Source organism: Psammomys obesus, unplaced genomic scaffold (genome assembly GCF_907164565.1).
Source record: "Psammomys obesus unplaced genomic scaffold, mPsaObe1.curated_primary_1811, whole genome shotgun sequence".
NCBI lineage: Eukaryota > Metazoa > Chordata > Mammalia > Rodentia > Muridae > Psammomys > Psammomys obesus.
The window spans coordinates 10,652,614-10,669,269 of record NW_026586550.1 but is presented as its reverse complement, the minus strand read 5'-3'; the positions used below and the strand labels follow the sequence as shown (position 1 = coordinate 10,669,269).

Here is a 16,656-nt window from a genome sequence, read left to right as displayed (position 1 = left end):
AAAGAAAGAAAGAAAGAAAGAAAGAAAGAAAGAAAGAAAGAAAGAAACCTTTCCTAGACAAGATGGGAGTATATTCTCAGTACCTTAACAAAAGCTTTTTCTAGAGAAAGAATTTTCTCAATTTCTAGAAGCCAAATCCATTTTCTGTATTTGTCAATGAAGAGATGACCTTATTACATTAGGGCTCTTTTAAACAAAGTAGCAAGTTTTATGGTTAAAGCCCAAACAAACAAACAAACAAACAAACAAACAAAAAAACAAACAAAAAAAAAAACAAAAAAAACCAAAAACCCTAAACGCTACATAATAGAATTGTTTTTACAGAGATCCTGGATGGGAGGATTTAAAACTTAAAAGGACCTGAAGGATGGAGGATGTGACACAGTGCAAGTGTCTACCATGCAAAAAGTTTGATTCCTAGCACCCCACCCCCCAACAACAGAGCAAAAGGACCTGCAGAAGAAACCCAGTGATGGTAAGCGTGCTACTGCTTGCACATCAGTATCCATTCCAGTTTTTAAAAATTACTATTTTTTAAATATTTTATTTTTATTAATTACAGTTTATTCCTTTTGTATCTCACCTGTAGCTCCCTCTTCCCCTTCCAATCCCACCCTCCTTCCCTCTTCTCCACCCATGCCCCTTCCCTAGTCCACTGATAGGGGAGGTCCTCCTCCCCTTCCACCTGATCCTAGTCTATCAGGTCTCATTAGGAGTGGCTGCTTGTCTCCCTCTGTGGCCTGGTAAGGCTGCACCTCCCTGACAGGGAGGTGATCAAAGAGAAGGCCAATCAGTTTATGTCAGAGACAGTCCCTGTTCCCATTACTAGGGAACTCACTTGGACTCTGAGCTGCCATGGGTTACATCTGTGCAGGGGTTCTAGTTTATATCCATAAATGGTCCATGGTTGGAGTATCAGTCTCAGATGCCCCTCAGTTGAGGAATGGATACAGAAACTGTGGTAAATTTACATAATGGAATACTACTCAGCAATTAAAAAAAGGAAATTATGAAATTTGCAGGCAAATGGTGGGACCTAGAAAAGATCATCCTGAGTGAGGTGTCCTAGAAGGAGAAAGACAGATGGTATATACTTACTTATAAGTGGATATTAGATATATAATATAGGATAAACATACTAAAATCTGTACACCTAAAGAAGCTAAGCAAGAAGGAGGACTCTGGGTAAGATGCTCAATCCTCATTCAGAAAGGCAAAGAGGATGGACATCATAACAGGGGGAAAACAGGGAACAGGACAGGAGCTTACCACAGAGGGCCTCTGAAAGGCTCTACCCTGCAGAGTATAAAGTCTGCAGAGTCTCAGAGTCTACCCTGAGACTCATGGCCAAACTCTGGGCAGAGTGCAGGGAATCTTACGAAAGAAGGGGGAGATAGAAAGACCTGGAGGGGACAGGAGCTCCAAAAGGAGAGCAACAGAACCAAAAAAATCAGAAAACAAAAGGGTGTTTGCTTTCTGGTACTCCATTGCAGTTTTAAATAACTATAACTTTGCAAAATATGGATTATCAATGATTTCATACTCACCGAACCCATTTCCTGGCCAAGGGCTGCATTGACAACTCCCTTGAGGATATACTCCTGGGAAAACACAATCAGACCAATCGCAGTTATGTGGGCTTTCTTGTTGCCCCCTTGCACCAACTCTACTTCATCTGTGGACCTGCTTTTCTCTGCTATATCCCTGGCTTATGAAAGGGTGAGGAGTCTGATTTGATGTCTAGCAGGCAAGTGTCCATGCAGTAGGGTTTGTCATTGTAAAAGCTCATTCTTAAGCAGAAATAACTCAGTGGGAGACTGGAGAAATAGCTCAGTTGGCAAAGGGCTTGCCATGTAACATGAGGACCCAAGTTCAATTACTAGGACCCATGTAAAAAGCCACTTGAAATCTCAGTCTGGGAAGGTGGAAACAGGCAGATTTATGGAGACTGATAGCCAAGCCAGCCTAACACAATCAGTGAGCCACAGCCCAAGGAGAGACCCTGTCTCAAAGAAGAGGGTAGACAGTGCTTGTGAAAAAATGACCACCATGGAAAAAAAAAAAAGGACAGAAAAACAATGATCACTATGTATATATCATTTCCCCTTTCCAATGTCACAAGAACTACACTTTGATCCTTTTCATAAAGAAAAAAAAACAACATCTGATACCAACTTATAAGGTACTTTCTCTTCTATAGTCCTGTGGCCTCATCTGTATCCTATTTTTTCAATTTTGGCTCAAAAATACTTAACAATACCTTACTCAGCAGTATCATTAGCTTTTATTAAGAGGGCTCATTCTAGCCAGGCAGTGGTGAAGCACACCTTTAATCCCAGCACTCAGAAGGCCAAGGCAGCATATCTCTGAGTTTGAGGATAGCCTGATCTAGCCTGGTCCTATTCCAGGACAGCTAAAGCTGCAGAGAGAAACCCTGTCTAAAAAAAAAAAAAAAAAAAAAAAAAGAAAAGGTCTGGAAGTATTTTTCATTCAGATGTCTCCTTTCTATTCTTAAAAAAAAAAAACAACTCTTTAGAGTGAGTGTGTGTGTGTGTGTGTGTGCTTGTATAAGTGGGTGTGTGTACACACTAGAGCATGTGTGTGGAAGTCAGAACATAGAGTACAGTTGTGGGATTGTTTCTTTCCTTCTACCATGTGATGCCAGGGATTAAACTCAGGCCATCAGCTTGATGGCAGGAGCTTTTCCCAGTAAGCCATCTTGCCAGCTTCATTCAGTCTTTTATTCAATAAAGGGATGCTTTCTATGTACTTAGCATACACAGTGTTGGAGATACAACAGACACAGACCGTAAGGAGTTAACAATCTACTGAAGGAAAAAAGAATTTACAGACTCATACAGTAGTTATTCATTTCATTAGAACTATAGATTTAATTTTTAAGAGATTTAATATTTTCAAGTTTAGCTCTTTCTTGTTTGTTTTTTCAAGACAGGGTTTCTTTGTGTATCCTTGGCTGTCCTGGATTCGATTTGTAGACCAGGCTGACCTCGAACTCACAGAAATCCGCCTACCTCTGCTTCCTGCATGCTGGGATCACAGCATGTGTCACCATGGCCAGCTGGGCTTTTGTTGCTGTTGTTGTTACACAAGTCTCTTAATAGTTACCTGATTCCCTAAAAGCTTGAGCAGAGGCAGGCAGATCTCTGTGAGTTCGAAGCCAGCCTGGTTTACAAATTGAGTTCAGGATAGGCAGGGCTATTCAGCAAAACCCTGTCTTGAAAAACAAAACAAAAAACCAAACAACCAAACAAAACAAAATCGCAGACATTGACTCTTACGAAACCATCAGTGCACATGGTCCTCTTGGAACCTTCTCGAATCCGTCTTCAGCTGTGTCTACAGTGCTGCTCTCCACAGCACTGGCTTAACAGAAATGGAAAGCTCCAATTACCTGTGGTGTAGTAGGTTCCAGATCCTTGATTAAGTTATAAGCTTCCTGTACATCATCTGAAATGTAAGAAATCAGCAGTTAGATGAGCGTGTGTTCCAGCAAAGCTCTCTAATGCAGTCACTAGAAAGTAGGGAGTGGCAGTATTTAAATATTCATACAAATGGGGCTGAGGGTAACAGACTGCTTTACAGCAGGCGCAAGGTCGCTCACATACACACACAGACACACACACACACACACACACACACACACACACACACACACACACACTATGTTTTACCTGACCTCTAATTCTCCAAATTTAAGGCTATGTAGCTATCCTAAAGAAAACTATTATTTTTCTTTTCAAAAATGCATGTATGCATGTCATGTGTGCATGTATGTGAAGGCCAGAGGACAACCCCGGTTGTCATTCTCAAGCATATGATCCACCCACTTTAAAACCAATTAGGCTAGACTCGATGACTGGAGAGACACAGGATCCTCCTGTCTCCACTTCTCCAGGGTGGTAATCACAGTGCATGACAACACCTGGCACTTTCACAGGCATGTTGAAGCTGGAATCAGGACCTCCTTGGCCGGTCGTGGTGGCGCACACCTTTTATTTCCATGCTCAGGAAGCAGATCTCTGTGAGTTCAATGCCAGCACTATCATAGAGACATCCTTTAGGCTCAGTGCTGTCAATAGATTTGTATTTAAATAAGAAAATGCCCCTCCTTTTGAACAAGAAATACACATTACATACACAAAAGTGAAATAACACTGTAGACAGTGTCACTGTGGCTGGAACTCTATGTAGAACAGTCTGGCTTCAAACTTAAGAGATCCACTTGCCTCTGCCTTCTGAGTGTAGAAAATAAAGGTGTGCGCCATTCACACCCAGCCTATCTGGAGTTTTTAGTTTTGTTTTTTTTGTGTGTGTGTGTGTGTCGTTCTTTCTTTCTCTCTCTCTCTCTCTTTCCTTCTTCCTTCCTTCCTTCCTTCCTTTCTTTCTTTCTCTTTCTTTCTTTCTTTCTTTCTTTCTTTCTTTCTTTCTTTCTTTCTTTTTCTCTCTTTCCCTTCCTTCCTTCCTTCCTTCCTCTCTCTCTCTCTTCCTTCCTTCCTTCCTTCCTTCCTTCCTTCCTTCCTTCCTTCCTTCCTTCCTTTCTTTCTTTCTTTCTTTCTTTCTTTCTTTCTTTCTTTCTTTCTTTCACAGCTTTTCAAGACAGCATTTCTATGTGTAGCCTTGGCTGTCTCAGATGCACTTTCTAGACTAGGCTGGCCTTACAGAGATCTGCCTGCCTCTGCCTCCCGAATACTGGTATTACAGGCATGTGCCACTGCACTTGGCTAATCTGGAGTCTTTGGAGGTTCTACTGTTTACTTTTGTTGATACTAGAAATTTTTAATAAAATAATTTGAAAAATATATTCCCTTGTTCATTAATTCATATCTAAAAACAAATTTCTTTTTGCTTATCTATCATATAGAGAGGACTATCTACAAGACGTGTTCTCACAAAATAAACACATTGTTCTCAGTGAGGAATAAGCTGCCTGGTTGGGCTCTGAAAAAGCCGCACTTCTAGGTTGAGATCCATAACCAAGTTTGCTAGACTGGTAAGTTCTGGAAAAAGCTGCTCCAAGAAGGTCTCTAACATGACAGCATTAGATATCACATTCTCTTTAAGTCAGAGCATTTCTCACAAATTAGCTGGACTACAAAGCCAGAGATGCACATATTTTGAGCAAGTACAAAAGTTGATGATTTAACAACAATAGGAAAATGTGAGTGTATATTGTTTTTTTCCTGTTTTTTTTTTCTTTCCTCCTCCTTCTCCTCCTCCTCCTCCTTCTTCTTTTCTCAAGACAGGGTTTCTCTGTATAGTCATGGCTGTCCTGGACTCACTATGTAGACCAGGGTGGCTTCAAACTCACAGAGATCTTTAATCCCAGAATACTGGGATTAAAGGTGTACACCACCATTGCCTGCATGAATGTACATTTTCATAAAAGACAAACAGGAAAAAGAAAATAAGAAAAGAATAAGAAATAAAAATAAAAAAGAAAAAGAAAATAGAAAAAAAATTGAAGACCCAAAAGGAAATTGACAGAGAGCAAAGACAGAACAGTAAGATTAAAAAAAGAAAGAAAGAAAGAAAAACAGAATGAGGGAGAAGAGGTATGTAGTAATGGGAGAAGAAAGAGAAGATAAGGAGAAAAAGGTAAAACCATTACATGGTATTAATTGTTTTTTTTTTTTCATGAACTTGTTGCAAATATATCTTTGGAAGCATTATGCATTTAAAATGTATACACCTAACAGTCAGATTAACTATTCTAAAATTTAAAATATTCATCAGAAGTCAGAACATGACAAATCTCATTACCTTGACGAAGGTAGTAAATCACTAGGTTCAGCCTAGCTTCAGGAATGACATCAACCAGGGGAGGCAAAACCTGCAAAGCCCCTTCGCCTCCTCGGAAAACAACCTGCACAGAAAGAAAGAGTGTTCACATAAGCACATGTCACTGGAAATGCTAAGCAGCCCGGGAGTAGTGGCACACCCTGGGGATCCCACTAGTCAGGAGGCAGGTATGAGGAGTGCAAGTGAGTTCAGGGTCACACTGAGCTTCACAGGGAAACTGTCACCTCAGCATCACAAAAATGAAAAGCCCACGATGGCATTTACATAAAACTTTCCAGAGCCTGTTTCCTCTTTTCCTACATAATTATCATTAATTAAACAAGTTAAAATGGGCTGTGTGGCATACAGTAGGTAATTAAATTTAATTCTACAAGTGTTCATTAGTACCTATATGTCTGCTACCATATTAAGCAGTGGAGTTACAGCAGCACCAAGTCACTCCCCTGCAACCATGTAAATTATTCAAGTATGGGGAGGCCTTCAGACAGCGAACAAGGGCAAACGAGATGACTCAATCGAGATGACTCAATAGGTAAGATGTTTGCCACCAGGCTGGCCAACCTGAGTTCAATCCCTGGACCCACGTGATAGGAGAGCTACTATAAGTTGTCCTCTGACTCCCACACGTATGCCACATGCATGTGCTTGCACGTGCATAAATGCACACATAATAAATTAGCTAACAAACGTGATTAAATTTTTAAAAGAAAAGCAGACAAGTATGTTGTCAAATGATAAAGTTAAAAAGTTTAAAGTTTAAAGTGAAAGTTAAAGAGAGCTGGCTCAGCAGGTGCAGGCCCTTGCTGGGAAGACAGGCAACCTGAGTTCAATCTCCAGGACCCACATTCTTATCTCTAGCAAATTGTTCTCTGATGCCACAAGTCCACACGTGCACCATGAAAACACATCTCCATATGTACACATAAAAATAACCATCATAAAAATTTAAAACCATATTCTCACACTATTCAATTCCTAGAGTCTACCAAGTGTTCAGAACACAGTAAACTGTCCACAGATACAATGCAAATAAGGCATCAAGCATGAACTACATTATTTTTTCCCAACTCAGAATACTCATTTTGATAATTTTTTTTTCTGGTTCATCTTTTTAATGTCCCTTTCTTTAACAAGGGGACTTCTTCATCTGCTTCCTTGATCCTGTGACTTCTAACTCCATTAATCACTGTATCTTCAGTCTTCCCAAACTAGCAGCCCTACTTCTCAACTTGGAGCACACACAAAGGTTTCTGTTCTCCTGTAAAATCTCCACTTGGTTCCTTTGTTCCCTCTGGAGAATGCCCTATTTTTCTTTCAATGCTAATTGCCAAAAGCTGCAGCTGCCTGCTAATTTCCTCTTACCCAGTCACTCCTTAGCCTCCCCCAAATGTGTCTTTTGCTCCCAGCACCCTGGTCAACTTACTCTCAAACATCACAATTTCGCCCTTTTAACTAAATGCAAAGGACTATTCTGTGCTCTTGTCTCATGCTTATCTGCAGCTTGACATTGCAGGCTTTAACATGGCAGTAAAGATCACAACATTCTTGGTAGAATTCCATCAGATGGTGGGTGTTACCAAGAAAAGTTAAAAAACAAAAAACAAGATTGCTCAGCCAGCTAAGGGCTGGTTACTACAGGTTGAAAGGCCTGAAAATTTTTAAGTGCTGCTGCTGATGCCATGAGTACAAAATTCCACACATGACCTCAAAAAGTAGACTCGGCTGGGTGTGGTGACATGTTAGTCTCAGCGCTGGAGACTGGAGGCTAAGACAGGTGGCTGAGTTCCAGGCCAGCCTGGTCTATATTTATACAGAGTTCCAGGCCAGCTAGGGCTATGTAATGAGATCTTGTCTCACCAAGAGAAGGAGGACGAAGAGGAGAAGGAGGAAGAGGAAACAAAGCAGACAGAGAAGCTCTAGTTTCTGTTACTACTGTCTTCAGATGAGGAAGCTGAGAGCCACCATTCAAGACCATTTGCTCAGCGCTCCCAGTGCCTGGCTTGGAAGTACATGCTGTCTGCATCTTACTGTGTTGCATGATGAGAGAATACAACTGCAGCTGAGCTTAGATTTCTCTGATGCAGCGGTAGTCACAATCCAGCCCTGAACCATTACTCATCCAACATGACTTTCCACCTTCTCCAGTGCAGACTTGACTTACAGGCATCCTCTGGCCATCTTACATGTGTCACACTTGTTCTAGATTCACGCCCTAGATTAAAATAAACCTTCAAAAGCTCAGACAGTCTTCAAAGATGAGGCAATCGTCCCCACCTACTCTAACCTTTGAGGATGGTTCCTTTGTTTTTTTCCCAAGGACAAGAAATACTTGTCTCCATGCTTTGCTCTTTTTCCCAAATGCGAACGACATAAATGTTGTAAGGAGCCAGTCGAGGTGGTGCACTCCCATAATCCCAGCGCTCAGGGTGGCAGAAGTAGGGGGGCTGCTATGAGTTTGAGGCCACCCTGGTCTATAAAGTGAGTCTAGGACAGCCAAGGCTACACAGAGAAACCCTGTCTCGAACAAACAAAAACCAAAAACCAAAGCAAAACAAAAGTGTCCTAAGGAAAGAGACTGGTATTTGGAACCCGTTTTATCTCTTCCACAGTAAGGCAGCACTCCCTGGAGTAGCTCAGGATTTGTTGGGGCATCTCATTTCATTCATCTTTAATTGCTGTAATGTTCCAAAAAAGAAAAAAAAAGAAACTATTCACCAGATTGTGCCTGATGAGTTCCTTAGCAAACTCAAAGGGTGAAGAGGCGTTGTCCATCAAGCTTTTGAGCTCTGCCTGAAATATAAAAATGAAAGACTTATTAAAGTAATAAGCATATATTTCTTATTTTTTAAGATTTATTTTGCTATTTCTTTATTTTGATTTTTTAGTTCTCTCTAGGTAGCCCTGGCTAGCTTAGATCAGGCTGGACTTGAACTCACAGAGATCTGTCTGCCTCTGCCTCCTGATGCTGGTATTAAAGGCATGCAACGCCACACCCAACTTGTTATTTTCTTAAATTATATGTGTGTGTGTGTGTGTGTGTGTGTGTGTGTGTGTGTATTTCTGTGTGGATGTATGTACAGGAGCATGGGTGCTTCCTAAGACCAGAGGCATCAGATACCTCTCAAAATGGAGTTATAGGTGGTTAACATCCAACATGGGTTCTGTGAGCTAAAATCTCTAAAAAACATTAATGAAATCAAGCTCAAATTGTGAGACATTAAAACAAAACACTAAATAATCAGTAAATAAAAATAAATAATTTACTGTATGGTAATATAAATTACTATTTAAAAAACTATATTTACTGGGCAGAGCAATGGTGGCTCACACCTTTAATCCTGGTACTCAGGAAGCAGACACAGGTGGATCTCTGTGAGTTTGAGGTTAGCCTGGTCTACAGAGTGAGTTTTAGGATAGCCAAGACTACACAGAGAAACCTGTCTCAAAAAAAAAAAAAAATCAACCAACCAAACAAAACAAACATATTTACCAATACAGACAAGATTAGCTCTGTTTTGCACTTTCCACAACTCTCTCTCTCGATGCTGTTTATTAAAAAGTCAAGGAAACAGGATGAGAGTCTATTACAGAGGGTCCTCTGAAAGGATTCACCCAACAGGGGATCAAAGCAGATGCTGAGATTCAGAGCCAAACTTTGGGCAGAGCACAGGGAGTCTTATGGAGGAAGAGAGTGGTGGGAATAGAGGCATGGAGGGGACAGGAGCCACACAAGGAGACCAACAAAACTAAAAGATCTGAGCCCAGGGGGTCCTGTTGAGACTGATGCACCAACAGAGGACCATGCATGAAGAGGACATAGACCCCCTGCTTAGATGTGGCTGACTGGCAGCTCAGTCTCCATGTGTATCTCTGAGTGAGGGGAGCAGGGGCTGCCTCTATCATGAACTTGATTGCCTGCTCTTTGATCACTTGCCCCTGATGATGCAGCCTTGCCAGGCCACGAAGGAAGAGGATCCAAGCAGTCCTAACGAGACTTAACAAGCTATAGGCAGATAGCAATAGTGGAGAGTTCCCCCTTTCAGTGGACTAGGGGAAGGGGATGAGAGGAAAATGGAGGGAGGGTGGGACTGGGGGAGTTCAGGGAGGGGGCTTCACATGGGATATATAATAAATTGTGAAGAAAAAAAATAAAAACTTCATTTAAAAAAGTCACTGCAAACTTTGGAATGAAGAGAACTTGAGGAAATGATGACAACCGGAAGAACATGTCTGTTAGCATCTGTTATTCTTGTTTTCCAGAATAGGCATAATCAAGAAATGCCTTTACTACTTTGCAGGACAAGTTAGTAGCGGTACCACTTCCATTATCTCATTCATAGAGATAATTTACATATGATTTACATAGAGCCCTGAAAAAGTCACTGAATGCCACCAACATACAACGATGACATAGGATTATTTCTTTTTTTCATGATTATTTTGAAATCATAAAAGACATTATGTTCTCTAAAACTCTAAAGATGTTCTATCCCTGATCTTCTAACACAGGGGAAATGCTTTTCTTCTCAGATTCATTCCACAAGCTTCATTCACTTATATGATATGAACTGTCCACGCCTAATTCCACCTGTTCTTAGGATATTTGGCTGGGCTTGCTTGCCAGCTTGCACCACCATCAGCAAGTGAGTTCTGTGGTTCTCACGCTGCAGCTGCCTGCACAAGCCTCTTAATGCCTGCCTTAATAGATGGCACCTTTCATGGCAGGGCCACCAGTGCTAAGGGTGACAAGCGAGTTGCCTAGGGACAGCATCTGAGTGGATGCCTCTCACTTTGTGCACAGGGTGAGAGTGCCAACACTGTGCCCAGGCAGCCTGCCTGCCTTATGCAAGCCCTGGCCTGTCTCATAGCCTCTGCAAAGTTGTTAGGAACCCAGAGACTCAGATCTGGGTTTCCAAGACAGGGTTTCTCTGTGTGTAGCCTTGGCTGTCCTGGTCTGGCTCTGTAGAGTAGGCTGGCCTCAAACTCACAGCGATCCTACCTGAATGCTAGGATTAAAGGCATGCACCACCACACCCAGCTCAGATGACACTTTTAAATTATTAAAGATTATTTAGTTTAATGCTCTTACTGAAAACAACTTAAGAAAGTATAGAGGAATTATTATTTTAAAGCAAGCTGGATGGTGGTGGCACACACCTTTAATCCCAGCACTCTGGAGGCAGGTGGATCTCTGACTTTGAGGCCAGCCTTGTCTGCAGAGTGAGTTTCAGGACAGCCAAAGCTACACACAGAGAAACCCTGTTTGGGGGACAAAAAAAAAAAAAGTAAAGAGTTATGTCAAAAGTGAAGGGGAAAAACAGATCATAAAGGTAAAAAGTCACACAAGCCAGTTTTGAACTAGAGGGAACTATGAGTTCCTTAGAAGCAGAATTTTAATATATGTAATTTTTGTTATTTGAGAATTTCATACTTGCATAAATTCACATCGTGTTTTGTACAATTAGACTTTTTCAGTCAGGCATGGCGCCTCCCGCCTGTCCAAGCTACACTTAGGAGACTGAAGTGGAAGGATCAGGGCCGTGAGGCAGCCAGAGCTATACAGTAAGAGCCTATGAGCTTGTCTCCAACACCAAACAGTATAAATGCAAGGAGCACAAGTCTAAGAAGGCCGTAACTCAAAGAGCAAACAAGGTCTTATCTAAACAATATCCGAGGAGTTCCTAACTTCGCCCGATTAGCAGCTGAACAGATTTGAACACATGGGAGCCCTAGATGCAATGGACATCGAGAAAAGGTGAGGGAGAGAGGAAGAAAGAGAGGGGAAGAAAGATCTACCCAGAATTTATAACTAATAGGAAATGGGGGATGCTGACATGGAGATGAAGGAGAAGAAAGTGACAGGCACCCAGGTTTCTAATACGGTATACTGGCCACATGATGGTGACACGCAACTACAGAGCTATGAACAGACTTTAGAGAAAGAAGCTGAAGCATTTGATTTTCAATGTTTGTATTAACATACATATGGAGGTAAAACTATCTGAAATACACTAGAACAACATAGATAATCCAGAAGTGAAATTCCTTTTAGACTATCAGTTTTTTTAAAAAGTTCATATAGGGCAAGACATTTTATGGCATGCCTTTAACGCCAGCACTTCAGAGGCCGAGGCAGGCATATCTGTGTGAGGCCAAGGACAGCATGGTCTACACAGAGAGTTGGAGGCTAGCCAAAGTTGCACAGTGAGACCCTGTCTCAAAAAAAAATGTTTATACAATTTATTTGGCTATAAAATCACACTGGCAATAATCAAGGAGCATTAATACAGAGCTATAGATCCTAGGGTTTTACAGAACGACTTGGGAACTATTATAAAGTAACCTCCATTAAAACTGAGCTAAGTATAAACATATCTGCATGCCTACCTCAGCTGCTTTGCCGTTATAAAGGCGAAAGTGATTGCAGGCCTTAAGGTTGAGAGCAATGGTGCTATCAGGTATTTGCTGAAGGTAAACAGCCAGGACTTCTTGAGACACATCATAGTAATCCAATTTGTAGTAGCAGAGCGCCACATAAACGTTGAGTGCCAGATATTCCCTGTCAGCAGAAAGACACAGGCTGAAGTATATGTCACAGAAATGTCTAACTGCCACGCTCAAATGAACAGTAAGGCAAAGAGGATAAGGCAAGAACCTGCCCTGGAAGGAAGAAAGCAAGACATACTTAGTACATTTTCTTTCTCTTTTTGAGTTGTAACATTTGAGTGTCTTTAAATCATCTTTGATATACTTCTCTTTTATAAACGTCTTTATTAGCGTATTAGTTAAACATAATAATTGGTTTGTTTATGACATTTTCACATACACATACAATGTATTTTGATGTATTCGGCCCTTATTATGCTCTCTTTTACCCTTTCCATTCCCACTCATCCCCTTCCTCCTTTCTATTTGTCTCCCTTCTCATGTCTTTTTGTGTATGTGTGTGAACTGGTGAGTTTAATTATGGTTACTTATAAAGACAAGGATGAGGGGTTATGCTTAGGAACAAGGACAACTTTCCAGTGGATATATAACCACTGATGGAAATGTCTCTCTTTTTCTCTCCCCAGCAGCTATTAATTCCTTCTGTACCCTCAGGTAAAACCTCATAAGCCCCTCCTCAGCAACCAACTGTCTATAAGTCCTCAAGGAAGGGCAGGGCTTTGTGAGAATCCCCTCCTCCATATTGGAATGGTGAATGGTCCAATTTTGTACAGGGATCATAGATGCTAGGTATTCAAGAGTATATGCCAAAAGGCAGCATTCTTTAAAATATTACTCTTTCCTCTTATATTCTTTCTACTCTCTCTTCCTTAATGTTCCCTGAGCCCTTGAGGGAATGATATAGATGTTTCACTTAGGGAATACCTCTTTCACCTGTTATGAGTATCCACTGTCAATGCCACCCATTGCAAAAAGTTTTTCCAGCTAAAGCTTGCAGCAGCAGTAATCTATTAGTATAAGAATAAACATTTAAAAGGCACTTGGAGAGGTACATCATATCCCTGTAGAAAAACAACAATAGCTTATCTCCTAGAGCCAATTACTTTTATAGTCATAGGCTTTTAACCAGCTTGACCAGAAATGAATTCCCCCTGAGGAAAGGGCTTCAAATCCAATCAGAAGGCATTTGATTGCCCTCATAACATTTACAGCATTATTGCACAAGTGGGCAACCTTGCCTAGCATGTTGTTAGTTTGGCACACAGGTTCACAGCTGAGTAAGAGTGTTGATGACAATTTTCTTCTAGCAGTTGGCTAAAGCTTTCCAGCATTGCAAACACTAGTCAGGTATCATGGTTTGAATGAGAATGGACCACATTTGCTCATATTTGAAATCTTGGTCCACAGTTGCTGGGACTGTTTGGGAAGGATTAGGAGGTATGGTCTTGATAGAGGAGGTACGCCACTGGGAGAAAGCTTTGAGGTTTCAAAAAGCTCAAGCTCATTTCCAATTGACTCTAGCTCTCTCTTTCGCTGGCTCATGGTTGTGGTCATGGCATGTAAGCTCTAGGCTACTTCCCCAGCACCATGCCTGCCTGCACTATGCTCCCTACAATGGTGGTCATGGAATCACAGTCTGAAGCTGTAATTAAGCCTCAGATTAAATGCTTTCTTTTATAAGTTGCTTTGGTTATGGTGTCTCTTCATAGCAATAGAAGAGTAAAACACCTGGGAAGGAAGCGTCTACCTCAGTTCCAGCTAGATTTCTCTGTATCTTGCAACAGAAGTATGTGGAGTCTTCAATATTAGGACATCAAGTTCTATGGTAACATCTAGTTCTGTTGAGTAATCAACAGCAACGGCAACAGCAACAGCCTGTCTTGTTCAGGAGCCTTCAGGGCCTTCCTGGTCAACAGTTCACAGGGATGCAGCCCATATTTGGAACTGGGATTTTCATTTAATAACATGTATGTGTGTACACCATGTCTGTGCCTGGTGCCCAGGAAGGCCATAAGACGGTATCCTCTGCCTCTAAAGTGGTAGGACTATAGCAGTAAACTGCCATGTCCAGGATTAAATAATGCATTCTTTTTGTTATTTTATAAATTATTAATTTCTAATATACAAAGAAACAGACATTCTCATTATATTCTGTTCTAAGTTTTCCTCCTCCCCCAAGGCCATACATTTTCTTTTTCTTTTTTTTTTATGTACATTGATGTTCTGCCTGCTTGTGTGAGTGTGTGTGTGGGGGGGGGTCAGATCTTCCGGAACTGGAGTGACAGACAGTTGTGAGCTGCCATGTGGGTGCTGGGAATTGAACCTAGATCCTTTGGAAGAGCCACTTCCAAAGCTTAACCACTGAACAATCTCTCCAGCCACCATAAAATTTCAAAAAGGATAATATCATCTCCAAAGGGTAAAAACTAATTCTTACAGGAAGGTGAAAATATATTCATTTTATATAAACACCCACACACTATATATATTCTAAAGAATATTTACATTCTAGGGAAGATGATGCCCTCTTTTGGCCTCCACAGCTACCAAACACACATTTGGTGCACATACATGCAGGCAAAAAGCCCATACACATAAAATAATAAAACTAAAAACAAAAACAGTAAAAGAGAAAGGGTAGAGGAAGTCTAATGTGAACAATATCCAGAGTCTTTTAACCTCACCAGATTATCTATGAAACAGACTTGAGTATGTGGTAGAACTAGGTCCAAAGCAGACTAGGTTCAAAGCCAAATTAGGAACAAAGAAAATAATAACATGGCAGAGATTTTAAGTGGTCAGGAAAGAACACAGACCTGTTATCCAGCAGTATCCGCTTATATATATCAATAGCTTCTTGGTAATGGGATCGCATGTAGTGGATTGAAGCCAAACTAAGCTGGTCCTCTTTGATATCCTGAAGATTCTGGTGAAAGTTCATCAATTTCTTCTCATCATTAAACTACAATTGTGAGAAAAGACATGCACAGATTCACATTCGTGTGAGAGAATCACAGGCGATGGAGGCCGGAACTCCCCTCTGCCACTGTATCACTGTTTTCTCCATCTCTTAGCTCCTTATCTCTTTGGTCCTGCTGTACAGAAAAGATGAGAATGCTCTCTGGAGACAGAGCCTTGACAACAGGGAGGCCATAAGTAACAGTGACGATTTATTACTTGATATCTCCACCCTACTCATTTATTCTCCTTACATTTTCTGCCTTTCTCTCTCTCTCTTTCTTTCCTTATATTTCTTTGCCCTCACCCCTTAATAATTCTTTCCCATTTTTTTTGCCCTCATCCATAAACAATTCTTTCATATTCTTTTGTATTTCTTTTTCTTCAGTGAATAGTATGTAATAAAAATGTATTTGTCATCATGTAACTTAATGTGTATAGGTGTTTTCCAGAATATATACAAATGCATTCCATGCCCATGGAGGACAAAAGAGGGCATTGGGTTGTCTGAAACTATAGTTGCAGATTGTTGTGAGCTGCCATGTGGGTGCTGGGAACCAAACACAGGTCCTCTGCAGCAAGTGCTCTACCAGCTACGCCATCTTTCCAGCCCCCTTAAATCTTTCTTTTAAAGACTGTGTTTCAAAATCCAGGGACTAAAGATCTGTCCTCACTGGGTGTTGTGGTTTGAATGGCAATGGCCCCTTGTTGGAGCAGGTGTGGCCTTGGAATAGCCGTGTCATGGTTTCACAAGCCCCAAGCAGATCCAGTCTTTCTCTGCCTGCTGTGGCTGATCAAGATGTACACTCTCAGCTACTGTTTAAGCACCCTGCCTGCCTGCTTTCTGCCATGACCCTGAAACTGAAAGCAAGCCCCCCAAAATGCTTTTTTTTCTGCCTTCAGCAAGGTGGTGGTACTAAACACCTTTAATCCCAGCACTCAGAAGGAAAAAGCAGGTGGATCCCTGAGTTTGAGGCCAGCCTGGTCTACAAAGTGAGTTCCAAGACAGCCAGGGATGATACAAATAAACTCAGGGTGGGAATGGGGGGCACAACCAACAATTTTGGGGCTGGACAAATGGCTCAGAGGTTAAGAGCACTGGCTGCTCTTCCAAAGGTTCTGAATTGAATTCCCAGCAACCAGATGGTAGCTCACAATCATCTGTAATGGGATATGGTGCCCTCTTCAGGCATGAAGGTACACATGAAAATAAAGCATTTATATACGTAAATAAATAAATCTTTAAAAAAAAAAAAAAGAGCTGCACTGGGCGAGCTCTGTCATCCAAGCACTCAGGGAGGCAGAGGCAGGTGAATCTCTATGAGTTCAAAGCCAGCCTGATCTACAAAGCATGTCCAGGACAGCTACAGAGAGTGAAACCCTGTCTCCAAAAACCAAAAAAGAAAAAAAAAAAAAAAAAAAAAAAAAAAA

At 41.2% G+C, this 16,656-nt stretch overlaps 1 protein-coding gene across 2 annotated transcripts in view; it reads right to left on the bottom strand.

Annotated features, from left to right (window-relative positions):
• Positions 1-16,656, bottom strand: part of Ift56 (intraflagellar transport 56) — a 51,813-nt gene that overhangs the window by 21,262 nt on the left and 13,895 nt on the right. For both annotated transcript variants that reach the window (XM_055602165.1, XM_055602166.1), the window contains exons 6-11: positions 15,084-15,229; positions 12,208-12,379; positions 8,536-8,610; positions 5,782-5,884; positions 3,413-3,468; positions 1,548-1,601 (exon numbers count right to left, since the gene is read on the bottom strand). In XM_055602165.1, coding sequence (XP_055458140.1) covers positions 1,548-1,601; positions 3,413-3,468; positions 5,782-5,884; positions 8,536-8,610; positions 12,208-12,379; positions 15,084-15,229 — 606 coding nt within the window. The remainder of the gene's footprint in view (positions 1-1,547; positions 1,602-3,412; positions 3,469-5,781; positions 5,885-8,535; positions 8,611-12,207; positions 12,380-15,083; positions 15,230-16,656) is intronic.